Source organism: Alligator mississippiensis, chromosome 3, assembly GCF_030867095.1.
Source record: "Alligator mississippiensis isolate rAllMis1 chromosome 3, rAllMis1, whole genome shotgun sequence".
NCBI classification, from domain to species: Eukaryota; Metazoa; Chordata; order Crocodylia; family Alligatoridae; genus Alligator; species Alligator mississippiensis.
The window spans coordinates 219972509-219989708 of record NC_081826.1 but is presented as its reverse complement, the minus strand read 5'-3'; the positions used below and the strand labels follow the sequence as shown (position 1 = coordinate 219989708).

At 42.2% G+C, this 17200-nt stretch overlaps 1 protein-coding gene and 1 long non-coding RNA gene across 2 annotated transcripts in view; both read left to right on the top strand.

The window, feature by feature from the left end:
• LOC102564834 (zinc finger protein 474) overlaps nucleotides 1-10583 on the top strand; it is a 38707-nt gene extending 28124 nt beyond the window's left edge. Inside the window, exons 4-5 of the mRNA XM_014608605.3 lie at nucleotides 5431-5611; nucleotides 9225-10583. Of these exons, the coding sequence (XP_014464091.2) occupies nucleotides 5431-5611; nucleotides 9225-9376 (333 nt within the window). The 3' untranslated portion in view covers nucleotides 9377-10583. The remainder of the gene's footprint in view (nucleotides 1-5430; nucleotides 5612-9224) is intronic.
• Nucleotides 10584-10655: 72 nt separating this feature from the next.
• LOC132249552 (uncharacterized) lies at nucleotides 10656-15999 on the top strand. Its single transcript, XR_009461041.1, has 2 exons — nucleotides 10656-14546; nucleotides 15248-15999. It is a non-coding gene; the product is annotated as an uncharacterized LOC132249552 (long non-coding RNA).
• The last annotated feature ends 1201 nt before the right edge of the window (nucleotides 16000-17200 follow it).

Below are 17200 nucleotides of genomic sequence, written 5' to 3'. Positions count from 1 at the left end.
TCCTTCTATAGTATTTCCCCAAAATAATACATCATCAATATAAACCATAGTTCCATTAAGAACTATAAAAAATTAAGAACTTAAAAAATTTGTTGCACCTTTCTGTGAAATAATTCAGATTCAGAACACAGTCCAAAAGGAAACCTACAAAAGCAATACCTTCCAAAGAGTGTATTGAAGGCACATAATCTAGTGCTAATTCTTTACTAAGTAAACTTGCCAAAATTCAGAAGAGGAATCCAAAGCGGAGAAATATTTTGCTTCTGCCATGCTGCCAAAAAACTCTTCCTTGGCAGGAATAGGAAAATGCTCCCATTTGATGTACCTGTTCATTTGCTTAGGATCCAGACACAATCTCAAGGATCCATCTTTTTTCTATTATGGACAACGAATGAACCCAAGCAGTCGGTTGCTCTAGTTTTTCTATTATGTCCATGTTAACAAACCTATCTAATTCCTTTTTCAATTTCTCCCTTAGTAAAAAGGGAACATTTCTTGGAGCATGTATGGTAGAAGTATTTGGTTCTCTTAATTCTATCTTGTACTCAGTTGACAGTTTCCCTATTCATAGATTCATAGATTCATAGATGTTAGGGTCGGAAGGGACCTCAATAGATCATCAAGTCCGACCCCCTGCATAAGCAGGAAAGAGTGCTGGGTCTAAATGAACCCAGCTAGATACTCGTCTAACCTCCTCTTGAAGACCCCCAGGGTAGGGGAGAGCACCACCTCCCTTGGGAGCCCGTTCCAGACCTTGGCCACTCGAACTGTGAAGAAGTTCTTCCTAATGTCCAGTCTAAATCTGCTCTCTGCTAGCTTGTGGCCATTGTTTCTTGTAACCCCCGGGGGCACCTTGGTGAATAAATCCTCACCAATTCCCTTCTGCGCCCCCGTGATGAACTTATAGGCAGCCACAAGGTCGCCTCTCAACCTTCTCTTGCGGAGGCTGAAAAGGTCCAGTTTCTCTAGTCTCTCCTCGTAGGGCTTGGTCTGCAGGCCCTTGACCATAAGAGTTGCCCTTCGCTGTACCCTCTCCAGGTTATCCGCATCCTTCTTGAAGTGTGGCGCCCAGAATTGCACGCAGTACTCCAACTGCGGTCTGACCAACGCCCTATAGAGGGGAAGTATCACCTCCCTGGACCTATTTGTCATGCATCTGCTGATGCACGATAAAGTGCCATTGGCTTTTCTGATGGCTTCGTCACACTGCCGGCTCATGTTCAACTTGGAGTCCACTAGGACTCCAAGATCCCTTTCCACCTCCGTGCCACCCAGCAGGTCATTTCCTAGGCTGTAGGTGTGCTGGACATTTTTCCTCCCTAGGTGCAGCACTTTGCATTTCTCCTTGTTGAACTGCATCCTGTTGTTTTCTGCCCACTTGTCCAGCCTATCCAGGTCTATGCCTTGAAATACATCATAAAACTCTTCTTTTATGTTCTTGCTTTCTAGTCCTTCAGCGGCATCCATTCTCTTAATCAGACCTAGAGTTTTACACATTCCCAACCCAATAATTGGCACTAGCTTTCCTGGGACTATTACAAACTGAATTTTTACTATATTACCCTTGTGTCTAATATGCAGTGCACAAACACCCTTGTTTGCTTATTTATTTGAGTCAAATAACTAAAAATAACTAAAACACACACAAACCCTAGGCACTTGGTCAAGTATCTGTAGGTATTTTTATAAGGACAAGTTTCTCAGGAACAGGTCTTTTCTGTTGTTGCTCTCTTTAATGGTAAAAAACATAATACAGAACAGTAAATAGCAGACAGTCTAGTCCCTGGCCTATGAGTAGTCTGGGTTGGAAAATTCCTTGAACTGGCATCTGGTAATTTCCAAAAATAATATTATTTCAAACAATGATCTTTCCAGATGTGACATTTGGGTAGTATTGGTTTGAAGAAGGGAAAAAGTAAATGAATGTTGAACGCCAGTAGCCTTAACATTTCCAAACAAACCTGTTCGTCACTGAGATTCCGTAGTTTAGTAAAGAGCTGTTACTGGAAATAGTGAAGAGAATTCTCTTTCACTTTTTGTTTTAAAATTATCTATGCAGTCCACATTTTTAGAAGGGAGATAGAATATATTGTAGTAAGGGCTCAGGTACGACATTTTGGGATATATTTATTCCCCCTTCGGGAGATAAAATTTCCAGAGTTGAATTTTTTTAAAGCAAACATTCCAAACAAATTGTAAGTAGTATTTTTTTCTTTTATACCATTGGGGCAGTATAAAAGAAGCTTTAATGTTGTTGTAAATGTAGCTTAGCTGGCAGAATGACAAGGACCTAGCTGGAGTAGGCCAGAGCCAGAAATGGGCTTTGGTGTCAATAAGAACCATTCATAGCATACCATAAATGTACACAAATGTACATACCCCCCTGCCCTGAAAAGCTTACATTCTAACATCCTGGACCAAAACTCATTGAGGTGAAAAGAAAGATGCTTTTTTGCATTCAAACCATTTTGGATCAGACCCCAAAGTCCTTTTGCCAAGTCAGTGAACATGTAGAGAGCTTGTAAGTCTGAGTAGTACACTAAATAATCAAAACACAAGATGTCACAGGTCAAGGAGTGAAGTAGCAGATGGTGTGAGGGGTATTGATAACAACAAGATAAAGGAGGCATTGTAGCAGCAGTAGTAGTATAAATTCACTATATTACAGAGGGGAACAGAAGAGAAAATATTATCAGAATAAAAATAATCTATTATCAAATTTGGCTAAAGAAATTGCTAAAAGAAATTAAGATGATGAAGGGATATAAGATTAAAGAATCAACGTATTTCAACATTTCTTTGAAGTAAAAGTATTTCTTTAAGACTTATTCTGATTATGCATTACAATCTTTAGAACAAAGACAAAGTTTTCCCAACAATCGTATACTCCTTTGTGGAGTAGTATTTAGTTTCTTCATGTAATAGGGTTCCCACCTGTGATACAGGAAATAAAGCTTAGATGGATGATGCAGTAATGACATTTTCAGACTTGGGCTTAAGTGTAAGAAGGGCTGCATGGAACTTTTTAAATAAACTGAAGGTCTGACAAAGAAGTAGCAAATGTTGGATTAGACCGTGCCCTTATCTTCCATCCCTGCTCAGCTGAGTAAGACACATTCCAACAGAGCATGGTGCAAGTAGATCCTTTCTCCTCATCCCTCCTGAGCAAGAAAACAGGGAATAAATAGGTTCTGCCCATTATTATGATGCATCTGAGCTGTAATGCATCTGAGGGCTAACTTCTGAGGCAGCTCTGGTATACACACCACATCTAGTGAGGCACGTTCCAAATGTACAATCTAGCCTATAATTTGTAACACTACAGTACTTTTCTGTTACCCAAATATAGAACCTGTCTGCCTATTTCTTTATGCATAGAGCTGTTTTTTACCACAAACAAAACAGCTGCACGGTAAAAACATCCCTATTTAGAGCCCAGCTCTGTTCTCATTGAAGTCGATGACAACATTCATATTGATATCAGTGAGCAAAAGAGAAAATTTCCATTTCCTTTCATGATTGACAATTTAATTATTTGATTTAGCACCAGTTTCAATCCAGCAGCAACAAATGTCATAGCTATCTGATGTCAACTGACCTGAAATTTCCCAAGAATCAGGTACCACAATCACCAAAAAACCCCATGACTGTTAAGTTTTACAGAGATGCCAAGGGCTGAATTGGCAATGATGGATTAACTATGCTCTGCTCTTAGACTCAGGTTGGAAACAGACATCACCTTTACTGGTCCCTGTGCTCCCATAAAAAATGTATGGCATGACAAAGGTAAAGCAAACAGACATCCATATCCCTTATCATGCTACAAAAGCCCACAATTTCTGGGCGTGACAAAGGTGGTAATAGATTGTGCTGTTTTTTACTAGCAGACATCTCTTTGCATGTAGAGGGAGAATGCAGTCACCCTGGCATTGCCTGCACTATGCAGTGACCCCGGGTAGGTGCTCTGGAGGCTTGAGAGGCCCAATCCTTGCATCTAGGGAATTCTTTAATGTGCCAGGGAAAGTCTGGGGTGCATCTCTGTAAGCAGAGAAACCTTGGGCTTTCCCCATTTAAGAAGGTTCACCAGAGAGACCCCGGGGTGTACCTCTGTAGCCAGGGAAATGCTGGCTTTCCCTACCTACAAAGACATACCCCAAGATTCTCCAGGATGCATCTCTGTAAGCGGGAAAAGCCAGACAAGTGCCCCAGGGGGTCCAATCCTGTGAGGAAGTTCCCAGTGTATGCAAGACTGGGCTCCTCAAGCTCCAGAATAACATGTTGCCTGTTGTCCTGCAGCATGAATATATGTTTTCCCAATGAAGCAGGTAAGTCCCAGTAGAGTTGATGCTGCTTCATTTGGCAGTGTCTGTTTCTATACTTAGTCTCCCTAGGGCAGGGTTAACATGCTAAATGGGTAACTACAGACATTTTTCCTGTGGCTTCCATGTTATTTCTGTCATTTTTATGGCTTAAAAAAGGGTTTCAGCCTCACAGACTGTCAACATATCACTCGACACATCCACTGAATTGAGACATTTAAATACATGTGTTTCTGCCTTGCTATGACTTGCCTGCAACTCCCCCAACTAAAGTGAAACAGGATTTCATAAAGCAACTTGACCAAGAGAACAAGTTGATGAAATCGATGGTGCAGATTTGCCAGGAAGCTGTGATTGGGTGTAGAATTCTATATAACAAATTAGTTAAAGGTTACTAAGTGGCATGTAGGCATACAAAGTTCTTTGGGAAAATCCTATAACTTCTATTAGACCAACTGAAATAGCTGGAAAAAATCTTCTTTGCAAGCTTTTGGGTACAAACAACCTTTATCAGGTTGAAGAAGTGTCTGCAGTTGGCCTGTGCTCTTCCTGGATGGAACAGAATACAGCTTTAATATTGTATTGCTATTTTTATTTCTATTGATTTCAGTGGGCTTTGATTCAGTTTCAGAAAGGTACCTGCATTACTAAATAACTATTTGGAAAAAGTCGACCAGTTCTTTGATCACTCCAGGCTGAAAATTCATATATGCCACTTAAAGGTACAGGTTGTAGCCACGTTGGTCTAAGGACACAGGCAGACAGGGTTCTTCAGGTAAATCTGATATCTTGTATTAGACCAATTAAAATAGTTGGAAAAATTCTTCTTTGCAAGCTTTTGTGTACAAACATCTTCATCAGGCTGAGGAAGCATCTGCAATTGGTCTGTGCTCTTCCTGGATGGAATAAAATAGAATAGCTTCAGATCAAAGAACTGGTCAACCTTTTCCACATAGACATTTAGTAGTGCAGGTACGTTTCTGAAGCTGAATCAAAGCCCACTAAAATCAATAGAAATAATAATTTCAATAGAATATCAGGTCTTTTCAAGAGCAGTTGTATAAAAAGCATTCTGAAAACGATGTTTCTTAACTGCATTTGTTGTTTTCAGCCCCCTGTGATAAGACGGCCACCAACAGTTATTTGTTACATATGTGGCCGTGAGTATGGAACTAAATCTATTGCCATCCATGAGCCACAATGTCTGAAAAAGTGGCACAATGAGAATGACATGCTACCCAAACATCTACAAAGACCTGAACCCAAAAAGCCAGAAGTCAAATCCATACAAGGTAAGTGAAAAAATAAGAGGAAATGGAAGGATGAAAGCGGTAGAAGAAATTGGGTTTTAAGAATAAGTAAATGTTTTGTATAGGATTTTCTCCATCCAGTCAAAATGGGGTCTATTTCTGGTGGAGATAATTTTGCTTTATGTTTAAGCATTCTGTTTTCTTCTGCCACTGAGTCTGTAAGAGTTAAGTGTAGTCAGTGCCTCTCAGGTAATGCCGCTTTTCTTTGTCAGAAGTTTCCAATCGAAAAACAGTCAAATTTCAATCTGCTCCATAACTACTGCATACATTATAGTTACTTTGTGGATATTTTCTACCTGTTTGGATCTTTTAAAAAAGAAGTGGTTCAAGAGTAATGTGCAATTTTTATATGTCAATTAATTAAAACAGGCATCCAATTAATCTGGCCTTGCAGATTGGATGAGTGGCACAGGGCCAGTCCACAGGCTGAATCAGTACCATGGACTCTCCCTCCCTCCTTCCCATGCCAGATCCAGAGCATGTGCCTGCTCCTGGACCCATGCTGTATATGGTGCCTGACCCATATGCCCCACACCTCACAGGTTCAGGACCCATGCTGCATACAGTGCTTGCTCCAGCTGGCTTGGGACCATATGCAGCATGGGTCCTGAACTGGCTGGAGGGTTGCAACTTGCAACATGAATCCTAGACTGGCCGGAACAGGTGCCCCATGCCTAGTCCCAGACCAGCCATGGTGGATGTCATGGGTCATGCAGATCTTGGACCTGGCACCTTGTTCAGTGCAGCTCCCAGGCCCTGCATGCAGGGCTGGTCCAGCACGCACTGTGAGGGTCATCTCAGACACAGAAGCAGCACGAGGGACTAGGTGATAGGGATCCATGGGCCAAATCCAGCCCAAAACCCAGATCTCTGACACCCCTGCATTAAAACAAAATAACCTTCAGGCAATAGTAACTTTGGGACTGAACACTCAGCCAGATTTTCTTCTATAATGTCGGCCATACAAACCTAAACTCTAGCAATTTCCAGTGATAACCAGTGTTGCTTCTGAGATACCAGAGTTTTAACCCTACTCTGTAATAACAAATATGAATGCTAACTATGTGGTCATTCAGGAGAAATGTTGAAGGTTTAAAAGCAGCTACTATATACATTAGCACACAGCAATTTGCTGTTGACTAAATACACACACACACACACACACACACACACAAAACTACCATTCCTTCTGCAGAGACAATTACTTCAGTCTGCCTGCTCTCTCTGATCACTAGCAGCTTAACATAAAAACACATTCCATTGTAAGTATCAAAATATAACTACAGTGGAAAAAACTGCAAGATGTAAAACATTCTTTTACTTTCTTTTCTTTAATTATGGAATATTGGACCCAATTCTGCAAGGTCAATCTAAGTTCCCTTCTCTCCTTTACCTCCTTATAGCTATAAGAGCTGAGCGGGCCCAATACGTTCTAGAATTGGATCCTTATATTTACTTCAGAGTCTGTCCTTACTGCAGAGGACAGCAGCTTGAGTAGGACTTTATTGTGTAGCTGCTGTCAGCCACGTGGCCAACCCAGATATTGAGCATGTGAGTTAAATCTGCAAGGGAAAATATGCCTCCTGAGAAGGCATGTTCATGTCATTTCTCTTTTTATTGATCAGCTTTTTTATTGTGGGATACAGCTGAGAAAAAAAAAGATAAGAGGACTGGATCTGAAAGAGATTGGTTTTCCTGGGTTTCAAGGGATGTTCCAGGTTTTGTTGAAAGGTTGGTTGTCATCTTAGCCACTAGCTGTTTTGGGAAAATGAGGAGAGGAAAGAAAAGCATCTTCCCTGAAAGAGCAGCCCAGCAGATGTCTCTCAGATATAAATATGAGTATTTTTTCATGCCTGGGAAAGCAGTCAGGCATGGCGTTGAGTACTTCCCATGAGGTGTTGTATGCCACTAGTTTCCCCAGAGGCACTTGGCAGCGTGGCCCTATCTCTCTGCTGGTGAAAGTCTAATCCATACCACATTTGAGCAAAAACTACATGCTGCCCCACTTCCCGGGCTCCAGAAAATATTCTTCATTTTGTTCTTTTGAACTAAGATGTGCTCCAGTCATGAGGGGAACACTCACTGACCCCCAAACCACAAATGCGTACAGCATGCCTCTCCGCTTCACAACTCAGGGGAGGGGCTAGCCTTTCGGTGAATGGAACGAGCAGCATTTTAAGCCAGAAATGTGATCTGCTTACATAAAGCTTTTTATAACTTACATAAAGCTGTTTTGTAAAAACATAAAGTGACACTGGACAGAACCAGTGCATTGATCACACAGTGTTTTGTTTGTGCAGTTTACACATGCCTGTAACAAGAAACCGCCTCCTTTTTTTACTCTCTTTTTTATAGTCAATAAACTTTCCAAAGTACAGAAAAAAACACATTCATTTCCTGCAAGCGAAAGGGATATTTGTCTCAGCCAAAAAAAGAAACACCACTTTGCTGCTCTTCTAACAAAAAGAACATTAGGAACAGACATATTAAGAGTTCTAAAGCTTATTGCGGTTATGAGAACCATTGGATATGAAACGTATTAAAACTTTATGAACTCTTAATGAATAGATCCATATCATGCCAGTGATAGAAACCATGGAATATTTTAAAAATGCACGGAGCCTTTTTTTTTGGTGCAGTGACACTCACAGTTTGAAGACAAAATCTATTTAATTATAGCCATTATCTATGTAATGCTATATGTCTTATTTAGGTTCTGGAAAGGCCAATAATTTTCCTGTTTCAAATCAAGCCTTTTTTTTCCATATTCTTCAGATGTAGTCATTAGGCAACCTAGCTTTGAAATATGTTTAAAAAAATAAGTTTTGAAAGATCATTTAAAAGTGAAAGGAAATAAAGCTTTTATGGTATAAATGGCAGGATTTAAAATGCATTTAAAACAGGTGTTTCAAGCCTAAAGCTATACTCTTACTAAAGGTAAACTCCCATCAAAGGTAGTGAAGGTAAAATGGGGGCAGGGATTATTTGAGAACTGCAGAATCAACCCCAATGACTTCAATGGGAATTTTACCTAAATAAGAACTTCAGGGTTTGTCCATATGAGGTTTGGGGCTTAATCTCACTTTTATTCAAGTTTTTAGCAAAATATTTATAGATTTCAATTGGAGGAGAACTGGGGCCTTTGTCCAAAATACTGAAGAGGGAACATGCTGAACTGAACTGAACTGAACTGCACTGAACTCTCTCCATACCCTTGGCTAGATTCTTATTAGGCAGATCTTGAAATAAGGCCAAAAAGTGAAATTCACTGATAATAACATATATGCAAAAGATGTTAACAATTAGTTAAGAATGCATGCCATAACACATAGTGCCATGTTTTCTTCTCATTTTAATACAATACAGAATGGTACTGTTTGTAGTTAACTTTATTTAACCCCTGGGACAATAAGCAGAGCCTTCTTTCTCTCTCTCTTCTTTTTCTCATTTCTTTCCTTTCCTTTTGCAAAAGCAATATGATTTGGTTAAAACCAAAAGACTCAGGCAGGAGGTATTTCCTGCAAATATTTTCCATGAAGAGCTGGATATGGCTCTCCAGAATGAAAGCTGATACTTTCTTTTTTTAATTTTCCAGCCCATGGTTTCTATGATCTTGATGCTTTAAATGAGGCTTCCTGGAAGAGTGCCCAGAGCCAGTTAGTTCCATGTGATATTTGTGGGCGTACCTTCCTGCCAGACAGACTGATCGTCCACCAGCGCTCTTGTAAACCGAAACCAGCAAAATAAAGTGCCCTTGTGCGGATACACACGTCCCAGCCAAAGCATAAGAGGAATAAAATCTGGACAAAAATAAGTGGACAGAGCCCCAGTGCACTGTCAAATCACATGATCCAAACATCTCCTATGTAAGATTAATAGTAGCTGCTAGAATGTAGGTCAAATACAGCAATGTTTAGTACACCATTATAGAAATGTAGAATATAATTTTATTTCTGTGCTCTAAGAGGTAGAGCTTCAAAGACATATGTAAGGGAGTACTAAGGTGGCTTTAAATTAGTTGCATCCCCTCTTGATCCTGCGCTGTTCTTCAGGGCTGGAGACACCAATTAAGGAAGTTTCTCTGGGCTTGTCTATGGCCTCTAGTGTTTCCTGGAGTCTCCACAGCACTGTGTTCTGCGGCCCTAGCCTTTACATGCCTCCGGCACAACCCTTTTTTCAGAACTAGCCAGGGTGTCTATGGTTGTCTTCCACCAAAGAAAGGTTACTCCAGAACTCCAGGAAATTGTAGCGTCCCTTTAAGTTCTTCCAGATGTTAGCCAGAACACAGCACTGCATTGTGACTGTGCAGAGATGCCCAAGTCAGCTAACAATGAGCTAGTTCTGAATATAGCATAGAGCATTAGTACCCTGGGCCAATATACAATACTTTGCTTTTACCCTGTTTTATCTAGCTCATTTGTAGTCAGCTTAGGTACCTCTGCATGGCACTGGATGGTGCTATTGCCTTTGTGGCCTGGCAAGGAGAAAAAGAAATGACACATGGGTAAGTCTGCCTTTTTGAAAGGTTCAGGTTCATCATCCCCTCTTTTCCTTAACAGCCACATGCTACTGCTTGGAAAGCAGTTGTGCCTAAGAGAGAGTAAAATGCCAGAGGCATACTTGTCAACAATATACTGATGACATCTAACTATATGTCTCATTCCCAAATGATGCAACTATCATTGATACTAAGCTGTCTGAGTGTCTACAAGAAATTGGTGCTTGGATGAAGAGCTGACTCAAGCCAAACTCAGGCAAGGCCAAAGGAATGTAATCAGAAAAGGAGAATGCTTTGAATATACAGCTAGTTGAGATGTTCTCTCCACCTTCCACTTTAGTGCAACGCCTCAGGGTCCTTTCTGACTCTTCACTGGTTGTGTCCAGATGGGAGCAACCACGTGGTATGTGGCACTGCAGACATGTCTGCGGCACCACATACCACACATTCGACTGTTTTCTGTGCTTCAAGGGGGCAGTATGGAGGGTTGGGGGGGTTGGGGGGGGATTGACCCCTGGATATCTAGGGGTCAAAAAACCTGCACCAAAAAACAAAAAAAAGCCGTTCACTTGTGCGCACCGCTCAAAACTGGGGCCTGGACAGTCGGAGCTACCTCCAGCTGCCAGCCAGGCTCTGAGTGGCAGGATTGCCACTGCTGCGGCCTCAGAAGTCTCCCAGGACCCCAGGTAAGGCTGCTAGGGCTGACCCAGTGCTACCTCCAGCCTCCCCTACCCCATCTGGGGTAATCTGCCATACACCAGAGGGCACATGGCACTGACATTCCCCAGGGACAACAAGTAGCGGCACATGTGCCAGTGCTAGTTGTTCCTGGGGAACCAAAAGTCCATGCTTGTGTGAATGCAGCCACAATGATGACAGGAGGAAATGGCACCAGTACCTAAATATGATTTCTTCAACCTCTACCTTGCTAGAAAATGTTGCCCCTTCCTCCTGACTGAAGACCTAGCCACAATGATCCAGGCATTTGTCACCACTAGGCTGAATTACTGTTATTCACTGTATTTGCAGCTGAATGTGAAGACAATGCACTGGCCCCAGCTAGTACTGGAATTAGCTGTATGCCTTCTCCATGGCATAAACTGCCATGAACACAGTGGGCCTGTGCTCAAGTCTGTCCCCTAGATCCTAGTCATCTTTTAATTTCAGTATAATGCCTTGGTTCTATGCTTCAAATCCATTAGTCAGTCAGGCCCCTGCTACATCAAAGATCACATTTTAATCTATGAACCACCAAACCAGATGTATTCCTCTGGGACAATGTAGATCAGAAAGACTAGGGCTTCCTTGCTATTGATTTTATATGGAAGGCACCATGAAGATGGGTAACAGTATAAAAACCTAAGGACAGATATAGATAGAATTTAGAGATTATTCTTCATTCCAGAGTAAAACACTCAACAATCCAATATATCATATGTAGATGGCAGGGAAAAATCAGTGTCAAATATTGAGGGGGCCTACCCTGTAATAGTCACTGATGCTGATTGAGATTTTGCTTTCTTTGTCCCTTTCCTAGATGAATTCCTTTCTAAGGTCTTGTTAGCCTCAGTTCTTAATCCAGAACTGGAACCAGCCTGTGGCCTGTAGAAGGATGTAACTCACCTGGCCAACACCAGGGCTGTCCAACTGACAGCCCACTGGCTGAGCAGTTAATGCAAAGCCTCTGGGCTCTGACCCAGCCACTGCTCTGGCTACCACTCCCTCACCTGGCTTCTCAGGCATGGCCCTGCCCTAAGGGGTGGATTGACATGGTGCAGTGCAGCCTGCAGTGCTGGGGGAGCTGATGGCATAGTGCCACAAGGAAGCCTGAAAGGAGCTGAAAGTGAGGTAGAGCCCTGGGCCATGTGTGTAGTGCAGCAGGGTGAAGGGAGAGTTGCCTGCCTGTGCACACAGTGCAGCAGGGATTGAGCACCCACTCACCTGCCTGTGTGCAGGGTGTGCAACCTCATGGGGGAGCTTGGTATCTTTTAGCACTGCTCCCACAGTGTGCAGCTCTGTAGGGTGTGCTGTAGGGTATGTGGTTCCCAGCCTCTTTGAAGTGGGACAGCTCTGGCCTACACAATCCCAGATCTAAAAGTGCTAGTTAGTAGAAAAGCAGATGAGTTCATATAATGTTGCATGTGACTGTCCCCATCCTCCACAAGGAGACATGCGTTGGTGGCTTGATCTTGTGCTTGTTGGATGCCATAACAAAACTCCACTCTTACCCCCTTAACTTCAGTGCTTCAGGATCAGGTGTTACCAGACTTTGTGTGACAAGATCTCCTGTCTCATACCCGCAACCCATGAGACCCCATCCCTTCTCCAGACATACTGCCTCATTCCACAGCATTTGACCTCGAAGTAGGAAGCCCTCACTTTTTTATGATCTCTTAGTTCTCAAAACCCTATAACTGAGCCACATGAGTTCTGCCCAATATACTTGGGCGGTGGAATCTAGCCCTACTCTGTGTACAAGTGTGACCACTCGAGAATGCCAGTATAATGCACAAGGGTACACTTTCCTTAGGGAAGGTCTGGGAGTGTTTTTCTTTCTAAATCAGTATTTCAAAGAATGTTACAGAATAGTAAGTGCCAAAGCACAGCAGTGAAAAGGTTAAACATGAGGAAATAATATACACTTTAACAGGGTTGCAGAAGAGAACGCTTCTTTTTTTCCCCTCTAAAGTGTTTTATTAAGTGGCCAGTGAGGTTATTTGAAACGTATGACAAAATCCAATACACGCTGTTCAGCAATAATATGAACTTCCTGAACTGCTGAAAGAGACTAAATTCATGTAAGTTTTCACCTTCAGTTTTAATGCCATGAAGCTGCTTGTATGTACCATGTGACAAATGGGGCTATTCCTAAAGCATTTGCACTTATTGTTGCATTTATAAAACTCAGGCAAGTTAAAGTTGATAGCTTTATGCACTTAGAAATGAAATATGGACCTCAACTACTTTTTTTTCCAAGCTCACAGTTTGCCATATGAGTATAAGAAATAAATACAACTGTTCAGCTATTTAGGAAACACCTCTGGCCCTAGCCCCAACAACAATTCAATTCAAACTGGAAAAGTTACCAGCATTCTTTAATAAAAATAATTTCCAAAACAATCAAGGGCTCCACAACAGCCCTTTCATTTCCAAGAGAAGAATATAATTTTCTCTAATTATTATACTTCCAAAAATCAAAGGTTCAGTTTTTCCTCTGCAGTGCAAACCTAACAGACCTGGCCCCTTAAGGATCTTCACTGCATGGGGACATTCCTGGGTGACCCTGGAGCTATTCCAACTTTCTTTCTTCTGGCTGAGATGAGTGATGTAGCCACAGGAAAAAGGGCATAGACAAGCTATTTCCATGCCCAGTAATCTGTAAGTGCAAGAACAGCTCCTGAGAGCAGTTGGCAACTAAAATAAGGGGAGGAAGAAGTTTCCCAAAATCTGGGAGCGCCCACAAGATATGGGTGAGGAATGCATTGGTAGCTGTTTAAGTATGCACAAATCAAATGCTTGTGAAAGATACCCTATTAGCAGTGCTGGAGACTAAAGTCCTCAGTTTATCCATAACAGAGCTATGTCACCGGCAGAAGCATATCAGGTTCTGCTCTGTGATCTCAGCAATCTACCTCAAACCTGGCCATAGGTCCATGTTCAAATTAACTCAGTCACAGATCTCTCCAGTGTGACAACCAGCAACGATGTTCATCTGTGCTGATTACAGCAGTGAATTCTGTGATGATTTGTCCAATGGGAACTGCATTAATAACCACCAGCCAGCCTCACACTAAGCTGTGTGATCAGCCTTTTCCATATTTCTTCAGCATTCATTATTCTGCTTCTTCCAGAAGAGAAAAAATGGAATCAAGAAAGCAGAGTTTTAACATTCCATGCTTTTGGAACTATTGACTGTACCTTAGCTACTTGTCACTTTTTTTTTTTATCACACCCTTAGTTGGCTCACATAGCCGGTCTCACATCCGTCCTATTTTTCTGCTGGCGCCACACACATGTTGCTGTCACCTCCACAGAGCTGAAAAATATTTTCCTGCAGTTCTTGAAGAAACAATGAAAATCCATCTAGTTTGCCATAAATGCTATTGACAGGATTTAAAAAATAACCATATAGTAATTATAAAAGTCAGAGCAGTGGCTAAAATTTTGCTAATTCTCATACAAAGTGCAAACACCCTGAAAGAAGAGGAGTCCTTCTTCAGGTCTGAAATAGTCATTGCATTAAAGTAGGTCAATGTGACAGTGCAGCTTTGCTGCCTGCCACTTTAAGGGCAGGAGCAGGCAGCCACCAGGTGCCTGATGAGGGTGGCCATTTTCAAACATAGGCTCGAGAGGCAGCAGTCTGTGTTCAGTAGCCAAGAAGCCAATGTTGGGCTGAGTTGCTCCTGGAATACCCTGGAGGTAAGAGCTGGAGCTAATGGGGTGGCTTAGAGGCTCCTGGTCCTGGGCACAACTTGAAGTTGCATGCTGCCAGGGATGGGTGGCCTGGTGGGGCTGTTTGTGGTGGGACAGCCCCCAAGAAGTGCCAGGTCAGTTACTGCCCTGGTTAAAGGTGAGGAAGGGTGCCTTTATAATCTGAACCCCCACAACCTAGTGGGTTAGAGGGTAACCTGGTAAAGAGGTTGGCAGGGCCAAGGGGGTCCAGAGTGAGGCAAGGTGCCCAATGCAAATGAGGGGTAAGGAGCCCAGAGTTTGGGAAAGGGCATGGAGCCTAGTGAGAGGATAGGAGCCCTGACTGTGTGGGGGGCAAGGAGTAGAGGCCCAGGCCAGAAGCTGGAGGGTGCTAGAGCTTGCCTTTCTGCTCAGCTGGAGCAGACAGCTTGGATCTGGGGGGAAACTGGGACAGAAGTTCAATAAACTGGTTTAACTTAAATCAGTAAAATCTGATACTACATCCATCCACATTTATCTTAAACCAATTTTGGCCATTTTGAAAGTGTTTTATGTATACTGAGCTTCTGTTGTCTTACAGATTTGAACCAGTTTCCAATCACTTATACCAGTTTATGTATAAATTCTGTCCCTAGCCCAGATGTCTTCGTTCCAGGGAGGGAAGCCTGAAGTAGGGTATATGGTCACTCTATCTTCATGTTCTTACTCAGGCTAGGTTCCCACTGAACCTGGATATCAGGACCTGGCCTGGCCAAAAAAGAACTTACAAGTGCAAATAAATTATTTATATGGAAAACTTGTATCTAGCTTGGCAACCTGGGAGTGATGTATTACTTCAATGATCATTACAGCATCATATGGAGAAGATATTTCATCAGCAGAGAGCTTATTTTAGAAGTGATCATTCTAAGATTTGTGGCTCCATAGCTACCTGCTTCAGTTTCTTAATGGGTATGTCTACATATGCAATTAATGCAACTAAATAAACTGCAATTTGAGCTAGAGTAAACTAATCCTGACATCATTGTCTACATGTGTGTTTAAGCACAGTAATTTACCCTGCCATCAGAGTACCTGTGTCTGATGGGACTATCTGATTGAGCTATAAATTAGTCTGAACTTCAACCTAATTGCCATGTACATGTAGACAGTGCGCTTTATTGCTCAGTTGACTTTGCTGTGCAGTAAAGTGTCACATGTAGATATGCCCAATGGGGAGAATAATGTTAAAAAAAAAACAAAAAAAAACCCATGGTGAAAGAATAATGAAGAATAAAATGTGCATGTCCAGTCATTGCTTTTGTTAGTTTAAGTAGAAAGCATCATATTTTATAAGCATAAACGTTTTGCAAAACTATTTTACTTGAAGCCTTTTGGCTGCTAAGTCTTTTTGTGTTCAAAAAATTGTATATTTTTATAGTTAAATATTACTAAATCTTGAAATAAAACTCTTCAAATGTGATTCGAACTTCCTTAGTCTTTTCTTTTTACAAAAACACTGTCCCATTTACATAAATATTTTGACAAATCATAGGAATGAAAATGTCCAAATGTTTCTAAAATGATATTAGTTTCTTTGTAAGTTTGGTTGGTACCACATAGACCTGAAGTAAGCTTGCCATTATCTAGTAATCATGCTCCTGATACCACCTCCTGATCCCTGAGAACTATATCTTTCTATGATTCACCAATGTCAGATAGGGTTCTATAAACACAGACATCAGTTGCAATATTGCCCTTGACTTAAATCAGTAAAGGATACAACCCATAGGAGCATCCAAATGAGTGTGGCCATGCAGTCTGTGGTGCTGCAAACATCTGCAGCACCACATATCGCACACTGAGGTGTTCTCCACACTGCAAGGGTGCAGTGCCCGTGTGTGTGCTGCTCTGGTTTGTTTTGTTTTTTCCCCCTCTGGGTTTTATTGTCTCCTGAATATCCAGGGGTCAAAAAACTCCATGGGGGGGAAAAAGTAGAGGCGTGTATGCACAGCACATGTACACTGCTTAAAAGCGGAGCTGGGTTGCCCAGAGCCATGCTGTGGCTGCCAGTTAGGCTCTGCCTGGCAGGATTGCTGTGGCTGTAGCCCAAGGAGGCCCCCAGAACCCCAGGTAAGGCTGCTGAGGCCAGCCAAGCTAGCCCCAGCCTCCTCTACTGCCTCCGGGGTAACTTGCTATGCACCACAGTGTGCATGGCATGGGCATTTCCTGGGGACAAGTAGCTGCAGTGCAAGGTGGGAAACCAAACACTCACATGGCCCATGATATCAAGATGACCAACACGGTAACACTTTTGGACTTCTGTTTATGTAACAGCAATTTTATCACTAAAAACCAAACTCTTCTTCCAGCATGTTGGGCAAATAATTTGTCAAGGGCCTGAGGAACTTTGTGCAGGTTCTTGTCTGAATAAAGGTTTTTCAAAGTAAAGGTACTCTCTCTGGGTGCATCCAGATGAGCGCGCATGTGCCTTTAAGGCAGGGCAATGGGCATGTGCCTAAAAAAATCAAAATTTAAAAAAGCAGAGCAAGGCATGATCCCAGACCATGTCCTGAGGCAACCTGAGAATGGGTCCTCCATGGAGACACTCTAGATGCCAGAGGGTCTCTATGGTTGGCCCCTCGCCCTGGTGCTGAAACACATGGCCATCCAGGCCAGGCCTC